The 22,838-nt window shown below is 46.7% G+C and overlaps 2 protein-coding genes across 7 annotated transcripts in view; one reads left to right on the top strand and one right to left on the bottom strand.

Annotated features, from left to right (window-relative positions):
* The window catches only part of LOC104550923 (scaffold attachment factor B1), a 16,344-nt gene extending 3,720 nt beyond the window's left edge, over window positions 1–12,624 (top strand). The window contains exons 4-21 of one of the 4 annotated variants that reach the window (XM_062014855.1): window positions 14–292; window positions 1,416–1,478; window positions 2,104–2,131; window positions 3,097–3,598; window positions 4,040–4,089; window positions 4,774–4,874; window positions 5,354–5,503; window positions 5,603–5,703; window positions 6,438–6,583; window positions 7,340–7,428; window positions 7,940–8,076; window positions 8,619–8,912; window positions 9,219–9,356; window positions 10,058–10,097; window positions 10,822–10,934; window positions 11,715–11,827; window positions 12,027–12,093; window positions 12,295–12,624. In XM_062014855.1, coding sequence (XP_061870839.1) covers window positions 14–292; window positions 1,416–1,478; window positions 2,104–2,131; window positions 3,097–3,598; window positions 4,040–4,089; window positions 4,774–4,874; window positions 5,354–5,503; window positions 5,603–5,703; window positions 6,438–6,583; window positions 7,340–7,428; window positions 7,940–8,076; window positions 8,619–8,912; window positions 9,219–9,356; window positions 10,058–10,097; window positions 10,822–10,934; window positions 11,715–11,827; window positions 12,027–12,093; window positions 12,295–12,421 — 2,538 coding nt within the window. In that variant the 3' untranslated portion in view covers window positions 12,422–12,624. Of the gene's footprint in view, window positions 1–13; window positions 293–1,415; window positions 1,479–2,103; window positions 2,132–3,096; window positions 3,599–4,039; window positions 4,090–4,773; window positions 4,875–5,353; window positions 5,504–5,602; window positions 5,704–6,437; window positions 6,584–7,339; window positions 7,429–7,939; window positions 8,077–8,618; window positions 8,913–9,218; window positions 9,357–10,057; window positions 10,098–10,821; window positions 10,935–11,053; window positions 11,132–11,714; window positions 11,828–12,026; window positions 12,094–12,294 lie in introns of those variants that run through there. The other 3 variants (XR_009820388.1, XR_009820389.1, XM_062014856.1) reach the window with 3 other exon arrangements.
* DUS3L (dihydrouridine synthase 3 like) lies at window positions 12,475–22,838 on the bottom strand. Of its 3 annotated transcripts, none has more exons than XM_062014861.1 (13): window positions 22,786–22,838; window positions 22,152–22,476; window positions 20,914–21,498; window positions 20,236–20,277; window positions 19,987–20,139; window positions 19,787–19,903; window positions 19,391–19,456; window positions 19,193–19,303; window positions 18,441–18,537; window positions 17,811–17,886; window positions 17,304–17,492; window positions 17,085–17,213; window positions 12,475–12,728 (listed from the first exon to the last, which is right to left on the bottom strand). In XM_062014861.1, exons 1-13 carry the CDS (start codon window positions 22,821–22,823, stop codon window positions 12,719–12,721), a joined length of 1,938 nt encoding a protein of 645 aa, XP_061870845.1. In that variant the 5' UTR covers window positions 22,824–22,838; the 3' UTR covers window positions 12,475–12,718. The 3 variants fall into 3 exon arrangements, with proteins under 3 accessions (XP_061870845.1, XP_061870842.1, XP_061870843.1); XM_062014858.1 differs by lacking the exon at window positions 12,475–12,728 and adding an exon at window positions 15,023–15,170; XM_062014859.1 differs by lacking the exons at window positions 12,475–12,728; window positions 22,786–22,838 and adding exons at window positions 15,023–15,170; window positions 22,579–22,722.

Here is a 22,838-nt window from a genome sequence, read left to right as displayed (position 1 = left end):
TTTCTTTTTACAGGAGGATATTGAAGCAAGTTTGGATAACTTGCAAGATATTGACATGATGGATATTAGTGTGTTAGATGAAGCTGAAATAGATAATGGCAATGCGGTAGATTGCACAGAGGATTACAGTGCTGATAATATTCTTGACTCACTGTCTGATAGTAAAGAAAATGCTGATGCAGAAGTGAAAGAACTTCCAGATCAGCCTACAGAATATGCTGTAGGTAACTTGAAGGCATCCCCACAATTTTCTGAAATTAAAGAAGAATCAAGAGAAATACCAGTAGTGATGGTATGCATCTCTCGTGTGTGGCATCAGATGCAGTTTTCCTTTATTCTTTTTTTTTTAAATTAAATAGCAAAACAGTAGCTAAAGAACATTTGAATCAACTTGGGGCTCTACCAATTCTCATGGTCATTGCTTTTTCTTTTACACGTTTGTGGAAATAGCAGTCTTGATTTTGAAATGCTTAGATGTTGTTTGTACACACATCATTAGTTAATAGTAATTCAGAAAGCTCTTGTTTTAATCATGCTTGGAACTCTCTACTTCATCTCATGTTCACACTCCCATTCTCATATCTTTATTCAGGAGGACACGTGAGGTGTGTAAATGCTGTAGCCTTATTTGCTTCTCTGCAGTTGAGCAGTAGCTTTCTGGGAACTATATTCTAGATTATTTTCCTGTTAAGATAGAATCTCTTAGTTACTCAGTTGTTGAAAGTATTTGTATGTTGGCTTTCTGTGTTCCTCTGGCTGTTTCACTGCTTATATAACATTGTCCATTTGGGCCAGAAGATGTTTTTTTTCCCCTGAGTCAAGTGTTTATCTCCTGAAATGTGCAACAAAGCATATGAAGATAGTTATTTCTTCCCCATTTAATAGGGAAGTACAGCTCTTTGTTTTGTGTGCATGTTTTAGTCCAGATTGATGATACAAACTTCTAAAGTTGGGTGTTTCGCCTCATCAAATCTTAGAGATGCAGAATTAAGCTTAACTCCCTGAACCTAAGCGTGTCACAGCCTCCCACAAGTCAAATATAAATACCCATAAAGCAGTGTCTTTCAGTGAGTGAACATCCAGAGACCAGGTCATCTTGTTTTATCGGTAAACAGTTGACAAGCCTTTTAGGCTCTGTGTTGTTGCTATAAATGAGAGGGAAAGAGTAAGGGAAAGTTTGCTGTTGGAGCTGGCCCTTTGAGAGGCAATGGAAAAGCTTATTTGCTTGGTGGGGATCAGGAAGAGGCGTGGGGAGCACTGTTCAGTTTTCACCCTTACTGGTTCTTTTGGATGCTAGATTTCTTTGCTTAATATCAGTTGCTAGTGGTAATAAAAACTTTGATTTCTCATTCAGGTATCATTAACAAGACAATTCTTGTAGAGATAACAAAATCTCTTCTGTTTACACTTTGAAGGTGGAGGTTGAAGATGTTGGAAACAGTTTAGATGCTTCTTCATCTGATTTAACTGTAATAAAGGTAAATGGTAACCAATTTTTCTTTTCAAACAGAAGAGCATAATATATGCCATCTGAACTGTATGATGTATATGTACAGGTAGCACACAGTTGCATTCTTATTCAGCAAATAATAAGCCTTTCTGATTTAATCATATGGACAATGATACCTGTCTGGTCATCTGTATGCATCTAACTGATTTTGGGTGGTAGAATGGATGTCTTTTGTACAAAGCAACTCAGTGCCTTACATTGTATTTAACTTCCATTGAAAGTGTAGGTATCCCATGTTGACAAGAAAGCTGAAACTGATCTATTCCTGAGGTATTGGCCTTGTTTCCAGATCACTTGTTGTAAGTTAAGGACACTTGTAGCTCCAGGGGAAGCTGGTGTTTCTGATTCTACTTTCAGAAAACAGACTGTGTAAACTCAACTCTAGAGATGGGGCAACATGAAGATTAATGTTAAACCTTGGGAGAAACATACTTAAAATTCAACGTTTTAAAAGCTGAAGCAGGCTGGAGTATATTAATTCTTCCTGTAGATTCTCCCCTCTTGGGCTTGGGGGGTGAGAAGTGTAATTCAGAATAGTGTCATGACTTGATAAATACTGACATTTCTCCTTTTTTTCATCTTTTTCACCGCAGGAACTTGAAGAGTTACCTTTGGAGCCAGGTACTGAGGTTTTTTTGTTTTGTGGTTTTGTTGGTTCTTTTTGTTCTTTTTTTGTTTTGTTGCTTTTATTTTGTTTGAAGAAAAAGAAAAAGTCCTGTGTGCTGAAACACTTCTGAATTTTTTTTGTGTCCCTGGTTGTTAGTTTTTTTAAATGCATTACTGTAGTGTACATTCTTATGGTGCACAGTCCAGGTCATGCAGGGTCATAGAGATTGGAAACCCAGTCATATCACCAGATCTGTCATTAACTGCTTTTTGAAAACATGAATTTCATGTGATGAAATGGTTCCATAGAACCATTGCCTACAGTGGAGGTAAGGAAATGAGCCTTAAAGATGTAAAGGTTCTGAAAACAGATCTTGTGATATCACACTGTACCCTAGTTGTATGAATATAAATACAGGAGCGTAGGTAATACAAAGCTTTGGTACAGTACAGAAAAGAAAGAGCGGCTGGATTGCAGAAGAAGGAGCACACTGTCACCACAGGAATGTTCTACAGAATTTACTCACTTTCTGGACTGCAAACAGACTTGTGCACCATCAGAAGATGCCCAGTTCTCATGTTGGACTGTCTGCTAAAAGAACTTCACAGAAATTTGGAAATGAACTCTCAATGCCTTGATACGTTCAGTTAAGCATCTCGGACTCTGGAAGCTAACTAGAGAAGAAACAGAGCTGAACCATTTGATGAAGAATGTGAAGGATCAGCCAGAAGGTTGTTGTTAAATCTGTGGGGTCCCTTTTTCTTCCCTGTTACCATTGTAGGGCTGGTTTGGTAGTTTGTGAGACAGCAGTTAGCGTAGTGAAAGTTTTCACACGATGTACACTAGGGTTTTCCAATCTCTGTGTAGCTTAGAAGTTCTCTTGGTGTTAGTGTGGCAGCCATGCCAGTTCCACATTTGTGATTGCTGTATTTCCCTGGTGATTAAATCTTGTGCCATTCTATTCCTGTTAAATCCGTAGAAAATGAGAAAATACTCGACATTTTGGGGGAAACTTGTAAATCTGAAGTACTTAACGAAGAAACTTCCGAAGCGGAGCGGCCGCATGCACAGGAAGCAAGTAACGTGGTGCCAGGCAAGAGGCTGGCGGAGGAAGAGGACGCTCTTGCTGCCGCTCAGTTGGAGGAAGAGGCTTTAGATTTGGACAGCAAATCGGCACAAGCTATGGCAAGGAAGGAAGCAAAGCGTTTAGTTGTAGCAAAAGGAGGGGAGACAAGTGAACAGACAATAGAGGAAGAGAAGCCGGACTCTGACTCTTTAGTAGTAGAGAGCCCAAGCGATCAGAGTAGCAAACGCTCCCAAGGCCTGGAAGCCTCTAGTGGGGAACCGGCGGAAAAAGGCGCGGGTCCCGAAGGCCAAGATAGCAAAGAAGATGGCAAGCAAACAGAAGACAAAGCTATTTCAGAGGAATCCCCTGCCACTAAAGAGTCCTCAGCCAGTGAGGGCGCTGATCAGAAAAAGAGGTTTGTTTTTTCTCCGTTATAGACCAGATGCTATCTTGTTTTCATGGGTCGTTAAGTGATGCGAATAAGCTGTTTCCTTCAATTGGCCACCGAGACTGATGAAATTGTAGCCTGTTCCTAAAGAGCCTGTTTTATTTCTCCATGTGCAGATAAGTTGTTTTCTTTTTGTCTTTTTTTTTTTAACCACAGAGGGTTTCATTTCTTTCCTTCCTCAACCTTCAAAGGTTGTTTTCTAAAATTACTCTTATTTCTGTCATCTGCAAACCAGAATTGTCCGTTTAGGGATGTGAATCCCATATTTCCTGTCACTCTTCTATAAATTTGCAAAGATAGTGTTTATTTCAGAACTAATTTTCTGGTAGGTATTCCCATGTTAGTGCACAATCTAGAATTAACATTCTTGCACGTGCTCGGTTGAATAACGTGGTGTTTTGTCTTTAGCCCTGTTGAGGAGGACAGAGATGCAAAGACCATTTCAAAAGATGAGAAAGGTATGTTTCTTTTAAAAAGAAATTGTTACTGGGGCAAATACAATCATTACTTGTGAGTCAGTTTTAGTAACATACAAAGGAGTGAATGGTGTAATAGTTTACTCCCTTTTTAACCTGCTTTTCTTGCATTCCATATCATTTATGACTTAATTTGCAAGCAAATGTATATCTTCACTGTAGTAGTTCCATTGGAGTCCCACTGGCTTCATGGATGGTGATAAGTACCAGCAAGACCAGGATTTATCTACAAAATCCCAACAGTCCCTAAATCTGCAGGTTTACACTGTGGTAATTTGGTGAAAATCAGTTGTTGGAAATCTCATTTTGTGTAACTTCTGTAACCTTATTAACCAGCCACATTTAAGAGAAGGGAAATCTCTTGTGAATTGACTTTTAATACTTTGTAATTCTCAAAAATGTGATTGAAGTGTAGGGAGACAACATGTAGATGAAAACTTAGGAAGACTCTACTCATGCACATCGTGTGGAGTTCATAAGTTCATATTTTACAGACTGCAGTGTGTCTGAGTTTGAGTGATTGGAAGAGGCAGAACTGAAACTGCATTTGAGGAGGTTTATGAATAAATACAGTGTTTCTAGAGCAGTTGATTTCCTTTCAGTGTTGCATTCTTGTGCTGCACAGTCTTTTATGGATCTTGGTGGTGTTTTTGCTCTGTTCCTTAGGCCGTGCTGGTAGTGGTTCTGGCAGAAATCTGTGGGTTAGTGGACTTTCATCCTCTACTAGGGCTACAGACTTGAAGAATCTTTTCAGCAAGTATGGAAAGGTATGTAGTGGATGTGTAAAGGCACTTTCTCATTTAAAAGGGTGACCTTAGCTTTAGCTCACATTTTTCCTGATGAGTAACTGAGTGTGCTGAGCACTTCATTTCACCAGCAACACAAGAAAGTTGAATGGTTTAAAAACCTGTTAAACTACATAAATGGATCTAGAGAGGTTAATCCCAGTTTAGAAGCCAAAGATCCTACTTGTAAAGAGATCTTGTGATATCACCCACACCTTAACTCTTACTAAGTACAGAGCAGTGAAAGCAGTAAAGAGGTATTGTAGGGCATTAAAATGTGAAGATTAGTTACTGGATACAGAAGAAAGGAGACAGCTTCATGGAGATTTCATACAGAAACTCTGTATTTGAAAGCAGAATACTTCATAAAGAAGATTGTCTGAAGTTAGGATTTATTTGGCAACAGATTCACAAACACAGGCATGTTTTAATGGGGTTGGTTTTCTTGCTGTCCCCTAAAGGTTGTCGGTGCGAAAGTTGTGACAAATGCTCGCAGTCCTGGTTCTCGCTGCTACGGCTTCGTTACTATGTCAACGTCTGAAGAAGCCACTAAGTGCATTAATCATCTCCACAGAACAGAGCTGCATGGAAAAATGATTTCTGTGGAAAAGGTAAGTAGCAGCTGTTCCATGACAGTGTAAGGGAAATAAAAGTCTGCAAGTTGAATGCCTGTCTCCTTGTTATAAAAATATTTCTGGCTAAAATTACAGGCAAAGAATGAACCAGCTGGGAAGAAGCCTTCAGACAAAAAGGAAGGTGAAGCAAGGAAGGAAAAAGACAGGCACCATTCTTCAGAGTCCAAATCTGAGAAGTAAAGTGTCTTTTCTTATTTTTATATGTCTAGAGGCCACTATTTTGAAATGCAACCACGGGACCAGAGTGAACATTAACTAATAACTCTCAATTTGCTGCTTCATCCTGCATCTCAAGTAGGAGTGATGCTTGAAAAATTGAAATTGGTCATCTAAAGCCTTAAGTGCATCTTAATTTGTCCTATTTAGAAATACAGGGCTCTTGTTTTACTGTCAAAACTTGTCAGTTGTAACAGGAGATACCCAAGCAACTTGTTTCTAGATTAAACCATTGTTATCAGAACCATTCCTTCTCTGACTTGGTCTGCTCTAACTGACAAGTGTTTGTAGGATTTAGCCTGTTTGCACAGTTAGTGAGTGGTATTTCAGCATTTGTTTTTCAAGTGGTTTATTGCTTTTGGAAGAGAAATTAGAGCTCTACCTGGGTGAGCCTTTTTACCCCTGTCCTAAGCACAAACTTGACTTAGAGAGAAGACTTGGTAGTCTCCAAATACTCAGGAGGATTGTGTTTCTCACTTTTGGTCAGCTTTAGATTAGTATTGTTTGCATACAAGTATGCATCGTCTTGAGCCAATTGAGTGAGGTTTTTGAGAGCTTTGTTTTGAGAGTTTTTGGGGTGGTTTGTGGTGGTTCTGTTTTCTTTTGAGGTGGGTTTTTTATGTGGTTGACTTTGTCAGAGTGGCTACACAACACTGGTTATTAGATTCTCTATTAAAACAAAGTTTACCTGTAGGTCTTCAGGTATTAAGAAGGAGGAGAAGAGTGACAAAAAAGATGATGCTAAGAAATCAGAAAAAGATGGAAGAGATGACAAAGAAGGAAAAGACAAAGATGACCAAAAAGCTGGATCCTCTGATAGATCTAGGGCAAGCAAATCAGGTAATTCTAGCTGCCTTTCAGAAATGTTTTCACCAGTACTTGTTTTAAACTAATTTAAAAAATGGTACAGAGAATAAAAGCAACTGTGATAAAGCTTCTGCTTTGCACACAAAGACATTTGCTTTATCAGCTAAGTAGAAAATGGAAAAACAAGCATAAACTTCAGAATCAAGGGTGGTTAGAAGACTTCAGCTTCTGCAAACCTCAGTGTTGGTATTGGATGTGATTCATAATTCAGTAGAAAAGACTGTGAAGTGTAATGAGTAACATGGAGCTTTTCCTAGTGAACAAAACCCACCACCACAAAATACCTTGCAAACTTTTTCCTGACTTAGAATGCCAATGAGTTAGCAACAGAGTTTTTGTAATTACTGGACTTGAAATACATCAAGTGGCAGCTCTGAATTTTATGGAAGTATTGCTGGGTTAAGACCTGACACAGTGTGAGTCTGCTTGTCTTTTCTTTTGGTTTAAGCTGTGCCAAAGGGATGTATCTTGCAGAGGAAAGACATTAAATTTGCTTTCTTCTAGCTCATCCCTGCCAGAAAACACTAATTTTGCAGTAGCTTTACTGACCCCATCCCCAACATGGCTAAATCTTGCTAGCTATTGAAATCTGAAATGTTTTCTTCCCTGATTTATTCCAAACCTCAATAAAATAACATTTACTGCTTAGTGTCTCCATGGCTTTAAATCTTGCAAGACTTTTTGAAGGCCTTTAATTGTGTTTATTCTCAAATGTATTTTGTTTTGTAGCGAGTCGAGGGACCGAAAGGACAGTGGTGATGGATAAATCTAAAGGGGAACCAGTGATTAGCGTGAAGACTTCTACATCAAAAGAGAGGGTAAGTACAACTTTCAGAGAAGTCTCTGTGTAAAAATAGGTGTCAAATAGATTGATATGTCTATAGTTGAAGGGTCTTTTCAACATGAGTATTTGAAGCAGTTATCCTTTTATCACTTAGTAGAAAGCATCATGGTGGTAGTGATACTCTAAGTGCTTTTACTCACCTTCTTTATAGTTTTGATCACTACTGACCTACTTGGAGTTGCAATATGAACATGTTGTGAAGGTGATGATGTGTTGCCCTAAGTGTGGAGTGTGGTGACCAGTGACCTTTAAAGCAGTGTATCATTTGCCACTGGTGCAAGTCAGATCATGTGCCCCTAGCAGTTAAATATATTTAAACTGCTTAGAAGCTGGAGCCAAAGTCAGAGAACTTTTCCCTGACCTACTTATCTCTGGAACTGCACCTTTATTTACCTCTGGGAAAGTACGATAGTCTGTTGTTCAGGTTGGCATGAGGTAGGCCTAGGAATTTTAGCTGCTAATGTATTGTTTTGATTTAACTCAAGAGTACAAAAAGCCAGGATCGTAAATCAGAGAGCAAAGAAAAGCAAGACATCTTATCATTTGATAAAATCAAAGAGCAGCGGGAACGGGAACGACAGCGACAGAGGGAGCGAGAAATCAGGGAAACGGAAAGACGCCGGTGAGTCTGCCCAGCTCGGCTCTGCACTTGGTTTTACTTCCCTTCTCTGTGTTTTGAGCAGGTTGCAAAGTAGTGTCATGCTGGCCTTCCAACATTGGTACCTCAGATTGATTGGTACAATGTCCTAATGCCAAATTACAAAGGTTTTCACATTTGAAGCTTATGCTTTTCGGCAGGTTCTTGTTAAATAATAAGTTCTGTAAGTGCCTTCAGGTCTCGTGTTCCACTTGATCAGATCTGAATTTCTGTACTTAGTTTTACCCTAGAACTTCACCTGTCAGGTTCCTGACGTTAAAGTTCATGTGTCAGGTTCCTGACATTAAAGTTCGTGTGTCAGGTTCCTGTCACAGGACACACAGCGCTCTGTGAAAGCTTTTTCAGAGTAGATGCAGTGTTACTTCTGCAGAATGCTTATCCTTATTTCTTTCATCTGTGTGGACTGTTTTCAAAGAAGCAAGGAGGAAACCACCCAAAACAAAGAAGCAACAGAGCTTAGACTTCAGATTCTCAATTTGACAACAAAATATCTTTTATTCCACTAGAGAGAGAGAGAGGCGTGAGCGAGAACAACGCCTTCAAGCTATTCATGAGAGGGACGAAAGACAGAGGCTCCAGAGGGAGAGAGAGCGCCTTGAATTTCAAAGGCAGCGTCTTGACAGAGAGCGTTTGGAGAGGGAGAGGCTGGAGAGAGAAAGAATGCACATAGAGCAGGAGAGGAGACGAGAGCAGGAGCGAATCCAGCGGGAGAGGGAAGAGCTGCGGCGTCAGCAGGAGCAGCTGCGCTATGAACAGGAGCGACGCTCTGCCATGAGGAGGCCTTATGATCCTGATGGCAGGTAAGTGTAACCACAGCAGCATTCCAGACTTTTTGGCCACATCCAGTTACAGACAGAGCATTCTAAAGCCTATGTGAATTGTGAGCATGATTGTTAAAGTAGTCGTGGGAGCTCACAGCTGGAAGAGTTTTTACATGTCGAGAGAGCCCATCCCACTCGTGTACCTGTAAGCACAATGTCATGTGGGTTTTCACTTATCCAAATGATTATTTTTCACTTACAACTGGATTGAATGAGGTTTGATAGCAAGAGAGCAGGAGAGGAAGCTTGTTTTGAGATCACTACTCACCTTGACCTCGTTTGCAGGCGGGATGACCCGTACTGGCCAGAGGCCAAGCGAATGGCCATGGATGACAGGTATCATTCTGAATTCAGTCGTCAAGACCGCTTCCACGACTTCGACCACAGGGATCGTGGCCGGTACCAAGATCACTGTTTGGACAGGTCAGCAAGGAGTGGTCTTCTGCTGTGCATTTGTGGAAATTAAATGGCTTGAAGGGTGTCAAGGGGGAATTCTGCATTTCTTACCTAACACAACCCTGTGTTTCCGTTGTTTATGGAGATAGTTGAAAGAGGCCACATAAATATTCTAAGCCAAGTCCTAATGCAGTCTTGCTGTGATGCCAAGGGAGATCCTACAGCTTGTCCCAAGATGTATGGAAATATGATTTACTAGTCTGTTTGTTAGCCTAAGATTTTGCCATTCCCTCTTGCTTTCAAACTTCCCTACTTTCATCTTTGTAACCTAACAGGTTTTCTTAGTTCTGCAGAAATCCTTTCTGCATAGTGCTATAGAGACATCACTTTTGATCTTGAGGGATCTTTGGCAAAAGCTCTACTGCTCTGCATTTGCTGTAACTCATTTCTGATGTTGGTAGGCTCACTCAGTGTTCTCCGTGGTACCACTGGGCACCTGACCGTGCATCAGTGTTTCATTACCTACCCACATTGCAGTAACAGATGCTGCTTTGATACATTTCTGTGCTGTGAAACACAACCTCATTTGAGTATTTTACCACTAAACAAAACATTGGCATTCAGATTCACAACGTGAAGAAGGTAAAACTTCCATGCACTGTTTCATGCTGACATTGGAACTGTGATTACTGTGTTGAGCCAGCTAAAACTTCTCTCTCTTGTTACAGAAGAGACGGTTCGAGAGGAATACCAGATCGAGATGGGCAGGTGGGTTGTACCCAGAGAACTCTGCCACTAAAAAAAACCCAAGCCAACCAACCCTAAAATGGAAGGAACCTAGTGCATGTGCTGCCTTGTCCTTAAACACCACTGGTTTAACCTGAGTAGATGTTCAAGTGGCAACTGATGTTATGCACTGACTTGCAGAATGTAAGTTACTAAGTTGGCCACTTGCCAGGGTGGTGGTCACAGATCAGGGCTGGTACATAGTGGTAAAAGTCTTCTGGTTACTCATTTGAGGTATCTGTTATGTTAAGAGGTAGCTACTGTAGCGTCTTGCCTTTAGCTGGTGAGAGATCCCTTCTCTGACCTTTATCTAAATGCTTTGTAGAAAATAACTTGTCATAATGGAACAAGGCAGTTAACTGTAACAGGACAGGTGTGAAGACCACAGTGTTACACAAGCCCTTTCTCAAGAAAGACAGGAAGTAGGCAGATATTTTCTGTAAAAGCTGGCCATCTGAAGCCAGAATGTAAGCATTAAAAACACCTTACCCCAAGGAAAAGCCTTCTGCCACCAACCAGCAGAGTGGAATCGGTGCTGTGAAACCAGAGCGAACCACACACAGTAGCAACAATGGAACCAGTAACACACGAGACAGGGACTGTTGTGTCCTCTGACAGCTAATGGAAACACAGCCTCCAAAGAGCCAAACTTCTGCAGAAAAGCTGTACTGGTTGTTAGCATAACACTGTCCCATTTGCCTTGCAGCATTACCCAGAGGAACGGCACGGAGGGCCCGATCGTCACTCCCGGGATAGTTGGGGTGGCTACGGGTCTGACAGAAGAATGAGTGAAGGGAGAGGGATACCCCCACAAACCCGGTTAGTGCACCTGGAATAAGGGAAGTGATTTGTTGGTACTTAACAATTGTAACACTCAGTAAACATTTTGAAGGGTGAGAGAGGAAGCAGTTTGACAAAAGTGTGAATCCTCTCTCCAGATAGTTTCTTCGAGCATCTGGAGAAGCAAGGAATTCACACACCTAGCTCCCCTGGCCTCAGGAGAATGGAGTGTTGTAGTGAGTAAAGACATGCTGCTCAGCAAGCTCAGCTCCTAACTGTGGTTCTCTTGTAAATAACTTTCTTTTCCACAGATGAGATCCAGTCCTGGACCAGATGCTCCAGTAACACCTAAAAAAGTCTCATTTGTGGCTAGTGGTCAGGTTGTAAGGAGATGGAGTCAGCATCTCTGTCTCAGTGGTGGTGGGGAACTGAGACTCCTCTGGAAGCGTAGCAATTCCTCTTTAAACCAGCTGGTTGTCTTCCAGCTGCATCATGTTCAGTTCTGACGAAACTGCACCAGCCAGAGGAACAGCAGTCAATGAACTGTTCCATTTTTAAGTGTTTCAGTACACTGCAATAGTGATTCTTGCCTCTGTAGATGAGCAAGAGAGGAGCTTTGTTGTGTGAAGGACGCCCTTCAGCGAGGTTCTCATCACTTCTCTTTGGCCAGTTTTGGTTGCAGTGACTGGGTGGCAATTAGGCACAGCTTGATTAACAACTGAATAGACTCTTTCTGTATGGGGTACGGTGCTTGGCTTTACCCTGTGCTGCTAAATGGAGAAGGGACACACCTAGAAGATGTTCTTTTATTTTTTTAAGAGATGGACGTGACTGGGGAGATCATGGTCGAAAGTTAGAGGGGCATCAAGATCGTTCATGGCAGGGAAATGTGGCTGGAGGAATGATGGGACGGGATCATGAGAGATGGCAAGGTACACTTGCTGCTTACCAGTGTGATCGTGGTTTTTTCTATCATTGCTGCTGCTGAACTTCTACAGTAGTTAAAATTCCTGTGGAGCTTTAACAGCCTTACTGAGAAGGCCAATAAAATGCTGGGAACAAGGTGGCTTTTGGCATAGAAACCACAAAAGAATGTGCTTTTTGTTTTTTCTTCTGTTTTTCTTCCATCAGGTGGTGATAGAAGCATGCCTGGTCAGTCAGGACCAGGCCATGTGATGAATCGAGGAGGGATGTCAGGGTAAGAGGCTTTGTCAGGGTGCTTACCATGGTTTTATAATAGTTGATCTGTGTAAAAGAAGCAATTCCTGTGTCAGTTATACAAAAAATAGTACTTTGAGCTTGTGCTGAACTACAGATGGGAGAAAAAGCCCTCCACAAACATTGTGTTGCAGTAATAGTAACTCTTCTGGGCAGTTCTCATTTTGTCTCTTGTTTTCAGGCGTGGAGGCTTCACCCAAGTTGGAAACCAGAGCCAGGTGCTGCAGAGCAGCGGGATCCAAGGAGTGTTTGCAGGCCCGGAGCGGCCGAGCCGAGCGCCCGAGCCCCGTTTCACCCGCCGTTACTGAAGCACTAGAGACATACAGAGAGATATATATATTACTATTTTTTAATGCCAGATGACAATGGTGGTGAATTTTATTAACCAAGGGTCACTTTGAATTTGTGATTAACAGCGAGGCTGCTGCTGCATTGTAGCCAAATATTCAACTTGTCGGTTTGGTTTCTTCCGTTTTTGTTTTTTAATAAACGTGTTCTTGGTCAAACATCAGCGTTTCTGTCCGTGGAACATTCCATTTCTCAGAGAATAAAGGTCAGTTTACGCCTGCTGATTTCTTGTTTCTAGAGTCTTTGGCAACACGCCCTCAGCAGGGTCTGAAAGGCAGGAAAGGAGAGAGACAGGCCCGGTGCAGCAGGGTGAGGTTGTAAAGGATGAGATGAAGCTGTGGCTGTGTGGATGGCCCTGTCCTTCCCTGCACAGGAGAGATCAACGTGTTTGCTCACTTATCTGTTAGTACAAGCAGGAAGCACTGCTGTCCCAAGCCAAAGAGCTGCTGGATCCTCATGGTGCTGGTATGATGCCTTAGGTGAATTTAGTTTCTAACCATGCACGTGTCTTGCGTTCACTTGAAAGTGAAACTTGGTCTAAATGCCTCTGCCTTTTGTAGTCTGTGCCCTTCACTGCTCTATCACAGCTTACTCCTGATCCCTCTTTATTCCTGTCCCTCTACCCTGGCCGTCATGTTGTGGGGGAGAGATGGGCAGCCAGACAAGGCCCAGGAGCATGGGCAGCAGATGCCTCCTCAGGCCTTGGAAGGTCTGGTGGAACCCAAATCTCTCCTTCAGGCCCTGGTCCCCTGAGGCCATCTGTGTGCTTCTCACCATCTCCCCAAGTGTTATTGTCATATAATCACAGAATGGTTTTGGTTGGCAAAGCCCTTGAAGCTGCTGCAGTCCCAGCCCTGGCCTCACCCTGCCCAGCCCAGCACTGACCCACAGCCCTCAGCACCTCAGCTCCAGGGCTTTGGGATCTCTCCAAGGCTGGGCACTCCCCCAGCTCCCTGGGCAGCCTGGCACAGGGGCTGACACCCCTCTCAGGGAAACAGTTCTGCCTCAGCTCCAGCCTCAGCCTCTCCTGGGGCAACTTGAGGCTGTTTCCTCTTGTCCTGTCACTGGTTACTGGGGAGCAGAGACCAGCCCTCAGCTCCCTGCAGCCTCCTGTCAGGGAGTGTCAGAGAGTGCTCCCGTGTCCTCTCAGCCTCCTCTCCTGCGGGCTGACCCCCCGTTCCCCAGCCCCTCCCCAGCCCTCTGCTGCTCCCGCCCCTCGGTGTCGGTGTCTCGCTCCCGCCTCCAGGCTCGGCTGCTGCCCCTGGCGGCCGGGGGCGCCGTTCCGCGCATGCGCCGTGCCGAGGCGCCCGCGGGCCGGAGCCCTCCCGCTCCTCGCTGCCGCCTCTGAGGCGTTTTCTGGTCTCTCCGACCTTCTCACAACATCTCTGCTCCCTGTGCTGGGCTGTCACGACACATCCCGACACTCTAGAGCTCCATTTTAGCTCAAGAGGGCACTCTGAACTCTTTTTCCCCTCAGAACCCGCCCAGACCTTGCCCATGACCCAGGTCCCTCTGTGTCCTCCCACCCGCTCCACACGCCTCTGTTTGCTCCCTTTTCTCCTTTGTTCACACCCCTTGGAGCTCATTGCACCCCCAGGACTTCTCTGGTCTCTCTGGTGCCCTCAGGACCACTCTCATGCTCTGGAACCTTTTCCAAAGCCATTTTTGTGCTCCAGAGGAGTCTTTTGGTTTTCCACCTCATGTTTCTGATTGTTTTCAGGTCACTCAAACACATCAATTCTCAGCTCAGGTCTCCCCTTGACTCCTTCAGAGAAGGGGACAGCCTGTATCTATTTTAACTGACATATCTCCTGGGGTATTGTTTTGTTGTGTTTTGCAGTTTGTGTTCTAACTACTGAGGTGTCAATTAGGTGGCTTTGAACACTTTCTGAGCCTGAATCTACAGCACCAAAAATGTAAGCCTCTTTTATTTTCTGTGGTTGGGTTTTTGGTGTTTTCTAGCCTTTGGGACTCATCAGGTGCTGTTAAGGGAGTGACTCTTGCCTGTGCTTATTCACTGTATTGACTGGGGCACGGAAGAGAGTGGAAAAAGGGCCTCAAGGTGACTTGGTGGCATGTTTTTCCCCTAGCCCTCTCTCAAATAGTGCTGTGAGGTCTTGCAGGATCCTGATTGGGGAAGAGGCACCCCAGGAGGTGATGGAACCCACTGCTGTGTGCTCCCAGAAAGGACTGGGTTCTGCAAAACATCTGATGCTGAGCTGCTGGGGCTGTTTGCGCTCTAAGGGACCTCAGGGACTGGGTTAGTACATCCTCTCCTCATACTTGAGAGGTTTTGGCACTACCAAGGATATCTTGGTAGGAACAGAGGCTTCTCTCTTCTGCCATGTGAACGTGGAGGAGTTGGGACAACTCCTGCTGTGAACTGGAGGCCAAAGATCCCTCCTGGCTTCTATCCTGTTAATTAAGCGAGTTACTGTCTGTCAGTGAGGCAGCTCTGGCTGCAGGATTGTGCAAGGCCATTTGTGGTGTAACTTGTGACAGGGACTGAGGGTGTGAAGGCTTCTAAAAACATACCACTTTTATTTCATTTCAGAGCACAGCTGAGCAACACACACACCCCCCCCATCCTCCCACCTCCTCTGGACCCAGTGCCACTGGAAATGGCCCCCTCAGCACTATCTGTAGGAATTTGCCTTGTGTTTAGGCAGGAAGGTGAAGCTGGTAGGTACAGGTCCCAGCAGCAGCTCACTGGAAGAAAGAATGAAAAGAAGAAAAGCAAAACCCATGAAGAGGTTTGTGTTCAGTTACAAGTCACCTGTAGCCACGTCTTCCATGGCCCTGTGGCTCTGCAGTGATGGTGACTGCAGTCAGATGTGCCAAATAAGCCTTTACCTGCCCAGTAAACCATCTCATCTAACTCTGAACCATAGCACAGGAGTGAAGCAGCTCTCCAGATCTGGGCAATGCCATGCTTGCTGGGGAGACAACCAGAGCCAACCCCAAAATGGGTTCCTACATTGGTGACCTGAATAGCAGGCTCAGCACTGACCATGACATGCCTCATGAGCCTCTGAAATGCTCCTTCCCACCCCTTGCTGTGCTTGTGCAGAGTCAAAAGGTCAGACCCTAAAGTGATGTAAACCAGTTCCACTGAGCAGATTGATCCTCACTTAAGACTTCAACTGTTTCACACTCCATATTTTCACACACATTGTATTTTCAGTGCAGAGTAATTTTCTTTACAAAGAGGTTTTAACTTATTTCCTGGATGCTGGTTCAATACAGCATCACTAAAACTTTCCAGAAGACATATCAGAGAGAGCATCCCAGCAGGGCATAAATTGCAGAGCAAGAGCCTGAATCTACAGCACCAAAGGAGAAATAGAATGTGCTCAGAGAACTCTGCTTCTGGTTAATGTCTCCTTAAAATGAGCTTTAATGAAGAAACCTAATTGCTTTAAAATGTTGAGTTCTTATGGCTATAAATCTCTTACATGGCACTGCAAAAAGAGAAGAGGTTACAAAGCACTGTGCAGCCTCATGTGGGACAATGCTGCTGGAAAAAAACTGCATCTAAAAACTGATCCAAACTTGCTGTACTTGTAACGTGGTTTGAGGCAGCTGTTCCCAGTACTAACAACTGGGAGGAGGATTAGCAAAACCAGAGAAGCCTGTAGCTGTGCTCTATTTTTTGCTAATCTCTGTTTCTGTGAGATGGGAAACAGCAGCTGGCTGCTCCAGCTCTCGTTTTAGCTGGCTCTGAGCTTGCAAAGTCATTCCAAGTCACTGCCTGTGGACTTGTAGGTGTGGGGGGGGAACAGTTCCCTGCACTTTGTTGCATGAACTCAGAAATCAGGCAATGAAAAATGGGGAAAACGCTCAGCTCTCTTCACCTGGGGCTGGGATCTTTCTTCCTGCTTGGTGTCTGGATGGGCCTGGCAGTGTGGGACTGTCTGGGCAGAGCATGGAAGGATCTGATACTGAAAACCTGAGACATCCCTTTGCTGCTTTTCTCTGTTGGCTCCTGGGGCTGTCGTGGGATGAACAGTGTGTCATAGAGTGATGAGCTGAGGCCAGTGAGATGGGGTTTAACAAGGGAAAGGGCTGGGTCCTGCCCTTGGGCCACAGCTTGGATCAGCACTGGTGTGGCAGCAAGGATTGTCTCCTGTGCTTAGCCCTAGTGAGGCTGCAACTTGAGTGCCATGTTCAGGAAGAACTGTTTCCCTGAGAGGGGTGTCAGCCCCTGTGCCAGGCTGCCCAGGGAGCTGGGGGAGTGCCCAGCCCTGGAGGGATCCCAAAGCCCTGGAGCTGAGGTGCTGAGGGCCGGGGGTCAGTGCTGGGCTGGGCAGGGTGAGGGCAGGGCTGGGACTGCAGCAGCTTCAAGAGCTTTGCAAAACAAAACCATTCTATGAGAGAGGTCAGCTATTTGCAGCAGGTCTTGGATGATCTCCTGAAGGACCTACAAGGATTGAGAGCTCTATATAGCAAGTTCAAACTCAGCTAAAACCTCAAAGCAAAGCACTGGTTAACCCTTGCTTTCTCACAGTCTAACAGGAAAGAGTCTTCACCCTCTCTCTGGAGGACGTCTGCAGGCACAGTGACTTTCTGGGGCTCTCTGATTTCCCTTCCTAGCAATTGAAGTGAGATTCAGTGCTTTCTTACCTTATTTTAATCCAATCATCCACGTTCTGACTCGCCATCAGTGTCTCCAGATAGTCCCTCCCCATGTAGTAGGGAGGCCGCTCATTAATCTTTTGAGGTAGCTGTTCCAATAACCCAACTGGAATATACCTGCAATGCAATGGAATGGTAGTGTGAGTGCTGACCTTCCAATGGTACAGGCTCACTGCCTTCAGGATCTTCTCAGAGGGGAAGAATTACCTGCAGAGGAACGAGAGCCATTCCAGCAGGAACTTCCTGGTTTTCTCCACTCCCTGAGTATCTGACCCCCAGTGCTCAAGGCCATAGTTGGTGAAGTCTTTGAGGATATCAAACCTCTCACTGGAGGAGATATCCCAGTGTCTCTGTTCCTTGATTTCAGTGAAAAGCCATGGTTTGATGAGTGCCCCTCTGCAGCCAAGAACAAGATGTGTGGTGTTATTGCTATGACTGAGTCTTCTGTAGATGCCAAACAACTTCAGAGGCTTCCCAGCACCCATCTGCCAGCACAGCTCTGCTTTCAATGGGGTTTCTTTCCCCAGTTTCAACAGGAAGCTCCTGTCACTTCCCTCAGACCCCAACTGATTGTAACAACTTTCAAACAACAGTTTCACCAAGAGCAAACTTTTCATGGTTTGGGTTTCTTTAGTTTGCTTTTTCATTCCCTTTTTTCCCCCCACTCTGGCACCCACAGAGTTTGGAAGCAAAGGGGGAAACAGAAGCACTTGCCTTGCAACCATAACTCCTGACACACCCATCTGCATGGCTCGATTTGCATCTTCATAAGACAAAATGTCACCATTTCCTGCCCAGGAGGAAGGGAGAAGCCAGAGGTCAAAGTGATACACAAGGGCAAGTCAAAATGAGTTAATCCAGACATGGGATAAAATTCTAACTGGACAGAGGCTGCAAGAGACAGTTTGTCCAAAGAGGCTCCTGGGGCTGCTGTTTAGACTCCCAGGGATGTTGCTGATTAATGTTCCTCTTAAAAGGAAAAGGAATCTTCTTTGCCTCCACCTCTTACCCTGAAGGTTTAGCCACAGTGCCCAAGGGGGAAATCACCTGCTAAAACCCAAGTGTTTTGTGTTTCCTGTCCCTTCCTCTCCTACTCCTCTCAGATCCCAGTACTCCTGGCCCTAAGCACACAGGCAGATCTAGGGCTGCCCAGGAGCTGCTGGTAACTCACTCCATCACCTCAGCAGCAGCAGCAGGGATGCTCCAAGCCCTCTCTCACACTGCATGTCCTTAGCAGCCCATTTTCTTTCTGTCCTTGGGAGCCTGTTAACTTTTCTTGAACGTATTTCAAATCCCAGGTGTGACACTTTGAATCCACAGGACAAACCAACAGAAACACCTTACCAAAAAGAGGCATGGGGCTTGCTATTTTGGCACACTCTGCTATGTAGTCCCAGTCAGCACTCCTCGTGTAGCGCTGCTCCCTGGATCTGCCGTGAAGCTGAGGAAGGAAACAGCTGTGAGACCTCCCTGAGTGCAACTGAGACAGAGCACAACGAGGGCTGCAGCAAAGGCAACGAGCCCAGTGGGCTAAAGGATCCCTCTGGATCACAGGCAATGCCCCTGGCACAGGAGGAGAAAGTCCTTTGGTGCTGAGGTGAGGGACCATGGCCCAGGCTGCCCAGGGAGGGTGTGGAGGCTCCTTCTCAGGAGGTTTCCAACCCCACCTGGACACGTTCCTGTGCCCCCTGAACCAGGGGAACCTGCTTGAGCAGGGGCTGGGGCTGCAGCAGCTCTGCAGGGCCCTTCCAGCCCCAGCACTCAGGGATTCTGTGAGATGAGATTATTTCATTGCTTTCCCAGCCCTGCTAGAATGTGGCTTAATAAGCTGTAACATCTTATACCAGAGCACTGCAAGAACTTTCTCCCTTTATAGTGGATACAAGGCTCAGGAGCACCGAGGAAAATGTTCTCTGCAGTTGAGTTTTTCTATGCTCTTAGCAGAAAAGACAAGCAGGTGTAGTACACAGGCAGTCAAAGGTGTTTGAAAGAGTTACTCAGATGTGGTGAAGGGTCAGACCAAACCCCATCATGCTCTAGGCTGACAGGCAAGCAGAGTTCCCCAGACACCAGCCAACAATCCCACATCTCTGTACCGTGACCATGGACACTCCCCACTCCCGGATCCTGGGGATTATTTTGTGAGCCACGTTAATCTTTTCTTGCACCCCTGTTCGTATCTTCACAGTCAGTGGGACATCCAGCACCTGCACAAATGGGAGAGGGAGGCCATGCTGAGGCAGGAGGGAGCTCCATCAGCCCACCTCCCACTGCCAGTAGGAGCTTTGACTCACCGAGTTCATCCCTCGGACGATCTGTTCGAACTTGTTGGATCGAGTCATCAGAGCACAACCACCTCCCTGGGAGAGAAAGAGTGGCATGGTGAAGGCTTTCTGCTTCCTTGCACAGTGAAGAATCTTTCTGGAGCTGCTCAACAGCAGCCCCTCTAACTCAGGGAATGGAGGTAAGACTTGGGGCAGAGAATTCCCGAATGCTGGGGCTGGAAGGGCCCTGCAGAGCTGCTCCAGCCCAAGCCCCTGCTAAAGCAGGTTCCCCTCGCTCAGGGGGCACAGGAGCTCCCCTGGGACCTCTGGATCAGACTGACAGGAGCAGATCAGGTAGCAGGAGGTGAGGCAAAAGACAAAAGATCTACTGAAGGAAGCAAAACACACTGCAGAACATCATCTCACCTTCTTGTAGACCAGGTCGATGGGACACCCAACATTGATGTCTACAAAGTCCACTTCGATTGTCTGATTCAGGAGCTCTGCACATTTAGTCATGGTGTCTGGAAAGGCTCCTTCCAGCTACCAAAGGGAGACAGGTTGCCTGAGTCCAAGAAGCACCTTTTCCCCTCAGGAGGGAGTTTATCAAGACAAGAGCAACTCACCTGCACCCCAAAAAGATCTTCGGTGTGGTGCCGTTTGAGGAGAGCCCACTCGGAGGACTGGCCCTGGAGCAGGTTTGTGCACACAGCCATCTCTCCACAGGTGACATCTGCCCCAAAACGTTTGCATATCCTTCGGAAAGGGAGGTTACCACACTGGAAGAGACAGCAGAGGCTGTTTGTCAGGGGATTTCCCCTGGTGTGAACGTGGCAAAGGCAAATATTGACAAAAGGACAAAATTATCTACCTACTGTGGTCAGTGGAGCCAAGTAGAGCTTGCCTTGGATTGCCAACTGGAAAGCAAGGATGGAGGAGCACATCAGTAGAGATGAACAAGAAGGGGTTAAGCAGGAATATATTCCAGTTGGGAATTCTGTCACTTGCCCTGGGCAAAACTCAGTGGGAAAGCCAGGAAAGCACTGGTTTTGTACAAGAACCTCAGCTACCTCCTAAGAACATATTGTTTGGATAAAAGAACCAGAAACTTGAACCATTCAATTTGCTTTCAGTGCTCAGCTTGGAGAAAACTCAAAGCAGTTCTAGACAGAGAGGCTGGCCAGACTGGCTAATGGAGGCAAAGGCAGAGGTGAGGAGGAGGAGAGGAGGGAGACAAAGCTCTCACCCCAGGAAAGCACCCACTGTGCAGTACAGACAAACCAACCAGCCCCAGCCTTGGCTCTCCTTGCAGATCATTCCCACCCTCAATGACAGCTCAGTGCCTGCCCTCCTCCACGTGCTGCAGCTTCACTTGGGTTCTAACCCAAGGTCAACAGCACAACTCCAAGAGCTCACCTTCCTGCATTCTTCCCCAGCAGCTCTGTCCTCTGCCTGCCTCTCACTCAGCTAAAAGGTCTCCTCTGTCTTCCCCAGCACAAAATCTCAACCACTTGACAGACATGAGAGACAGCAGCCCTTAACCAAACTCTCACCTTCTTCTTCTCACACAACCTTGGCTTTATAACATCTTCATCTGTCACTGGGCCCACTGTTTTGATGGAGGAAGCCTCCTCACCACCCGTGAGGTCAGGACCCTGCAGAGCATCTGTTTTGGGATCTTCTGCCTGCTCTGCCATTACAGGACATTCAGAGCTGTCTCCCAGACCCTCCTGGACTGTTGTGCAATTGGACACCTCTTGCTCCTCTGCAGAGTGCCCCATGGCTTTGCCTCCCTTCCCACCACTGCCATGGGGCTTCCCCAGCCCACGGAGATACTCCTCAGCCTTCTTAAAGTCAAACTTCCTCTTGCGCAGCCGCTGCTGGAGCTCCTTGGAGAGGTTGTTCCTCACCAGCAACTTCCCTTCCCACTGCTTGGCCAGGTCAGGGTTGGTGATGTTCTGGAAGCCATCCCCGAGGTGGGCCTGGGCAAAGCGGCAAGTGACCCCGTAAAGGCACTTGCCAAAGGTCTGGAAGAGCACACAGCTGCGTCCCAGGTCGGGCGGCTTCAGCGCCAGGTACTCGCCCACGTCGTGAAGGAAGCGGCACCGAGGCCCGAAGTAGCACTTCTCTGCACACCCCTTGAAGCAACAAAGAGAAGGTGGAAACCTCTGCCCTCCACTTGCCTACCCAGGCATGCCTGGACCTTCCAGAGAGAGGTCAGAGCTGACCTGAGCACATTTTGTTCTCCAGGTGCCATAAACCCCTCCCAGGAAGCCAACTGCCAGAATATGCCAGAGCAGGGCAGCAATGTACTCACCCAAGGGGGCATTTCAGCACTAGCACTTCAGGGAAGTTTTTGCCTTACCCAGCTCATCCCACTTCACCCTCTCCCAGCCAGCTCACAGAGGTGCTTTTATCAGCACACAAATATTCCCACTCAGCTGGAAATTTCCTCTGTGGCTCTATCTTCAATGTGCTTTCCAAGCCTTAAAGATAGAATCATGGAATCATTTGGGTTGGCAAAGCCCTTGAGGCTGCTGCAGTCCCAGCCCTGCCCTCACCCTGCCCAGCCCAGCACTGACCCACAGCCCTCAGCACCTCAGCTCCAGGGCTTTGGGATCCCTCCAGGGCTGGGCACTGCCCCAGCTCCCTGGGCAGCCTGGCACAGGGGCTGACACCCCTCTCAGGGAAACAGTTCTGCCTCAGCTCCAGCCTCAGCCTCCCCTGGGGCAACTTGAGCCCATAACCAGGCTCCCAAATTTCCTGCCTGCCGCAGCCTGAAGCTCCCAACCTGTGTCACGGAGGGGCACAGCCTGCTCTGCTCGTAGTGGTTGGGTTTCATACAGGGCCTGCTCTTGTTCTGCCCACGGGCCCGTTTACGCTCCACAGGCTCCTTCTCCTCCGCCTCAGCATCCTCTTGGCTTTCCCCATCCTGTGTGACATCCTCTGACCTCACCCGTTTGGCTGGGGGTTCGCTTTGGCAGCTGCCAGCCTCCTCTTTCTCTTCCTTGATGTCCTCCCTCTCCTCCTCCTCCTCTCCCTTGGCACCATCCTGTGCGCCGGGCTCGCCCTTGGCCCGCAGGTAGGCATGGAACTGCTCCTTGGAGGTGAGGAACCTGTGGAGACACAGCAGCCGGGTGACCCCGGGGACGGGGGTGCTGGGGGCTGCCGGGGACGGGGGCGGCGCACCGGGAGTTACGGAGGCTCCGGACACGTACGAGGGTTGTGGCATAACTGGGAACGAACGGGAGGGAACGATGGGGCCGGACACGTCCCGGGGCGGAGCTGGGCACACACCGGGGAAGGGAGTCGGGGCACGGGATGGTGGATCCCAGCACGTACCAGGGCGGGGGAAGGAGGAGCTGGGCACGTACCGGAGGGGGGTGGAGGGGGTTACGGAGGGGCCGGGGCGGTCCCGCACTCACCGGGCGCGGACCGGAGCCACCCCCGCGGCAGCCGCCATACTGCGGCACGCGGC

The sequence above is a fragment of the Colius striatus genome, chromosome 25, assembly GCF_028858725.1.
Source record: "Colius striatus isolate bColStr4 chromosome 25, bColStr4.1.hap1, whole genome shotgun sequence".
Classification (NCBI taxonomy): Eukaryota; Metazoa; Chordata; class Aves; order Coliiformes; family Coliidae; genus Colius; species Colius striatus.
This window is presented reverse-complemented; position numbering and strand designations above follow the sequence as displayed.

Excerpts from the sequence above, each read along its gene's own strand:
- DUS3L (XM_062014858.1), bottom strand. The coding sequence starts at position 22,823 with ATGGCGGCTGCCGCGGGGGTGGCTCCGGTCCGCGCCCG. Across the intron at positions 19,457-19,786 it reads TCGACCTGGTCTACAAGAAG|GGAGGTGGTTGTGCTCTGAT; the intron begins GTGAGATGATGT and ends TTTCTCTCCCAG. Across the intron at positions 17,214-17,303 it reads TGGCTCTCGTTCCTCTGCAG|GTATATTCCAGTTGGGTTAT; the intron begins GTAATTCTTCCC and ends ATTGCATTGCAG.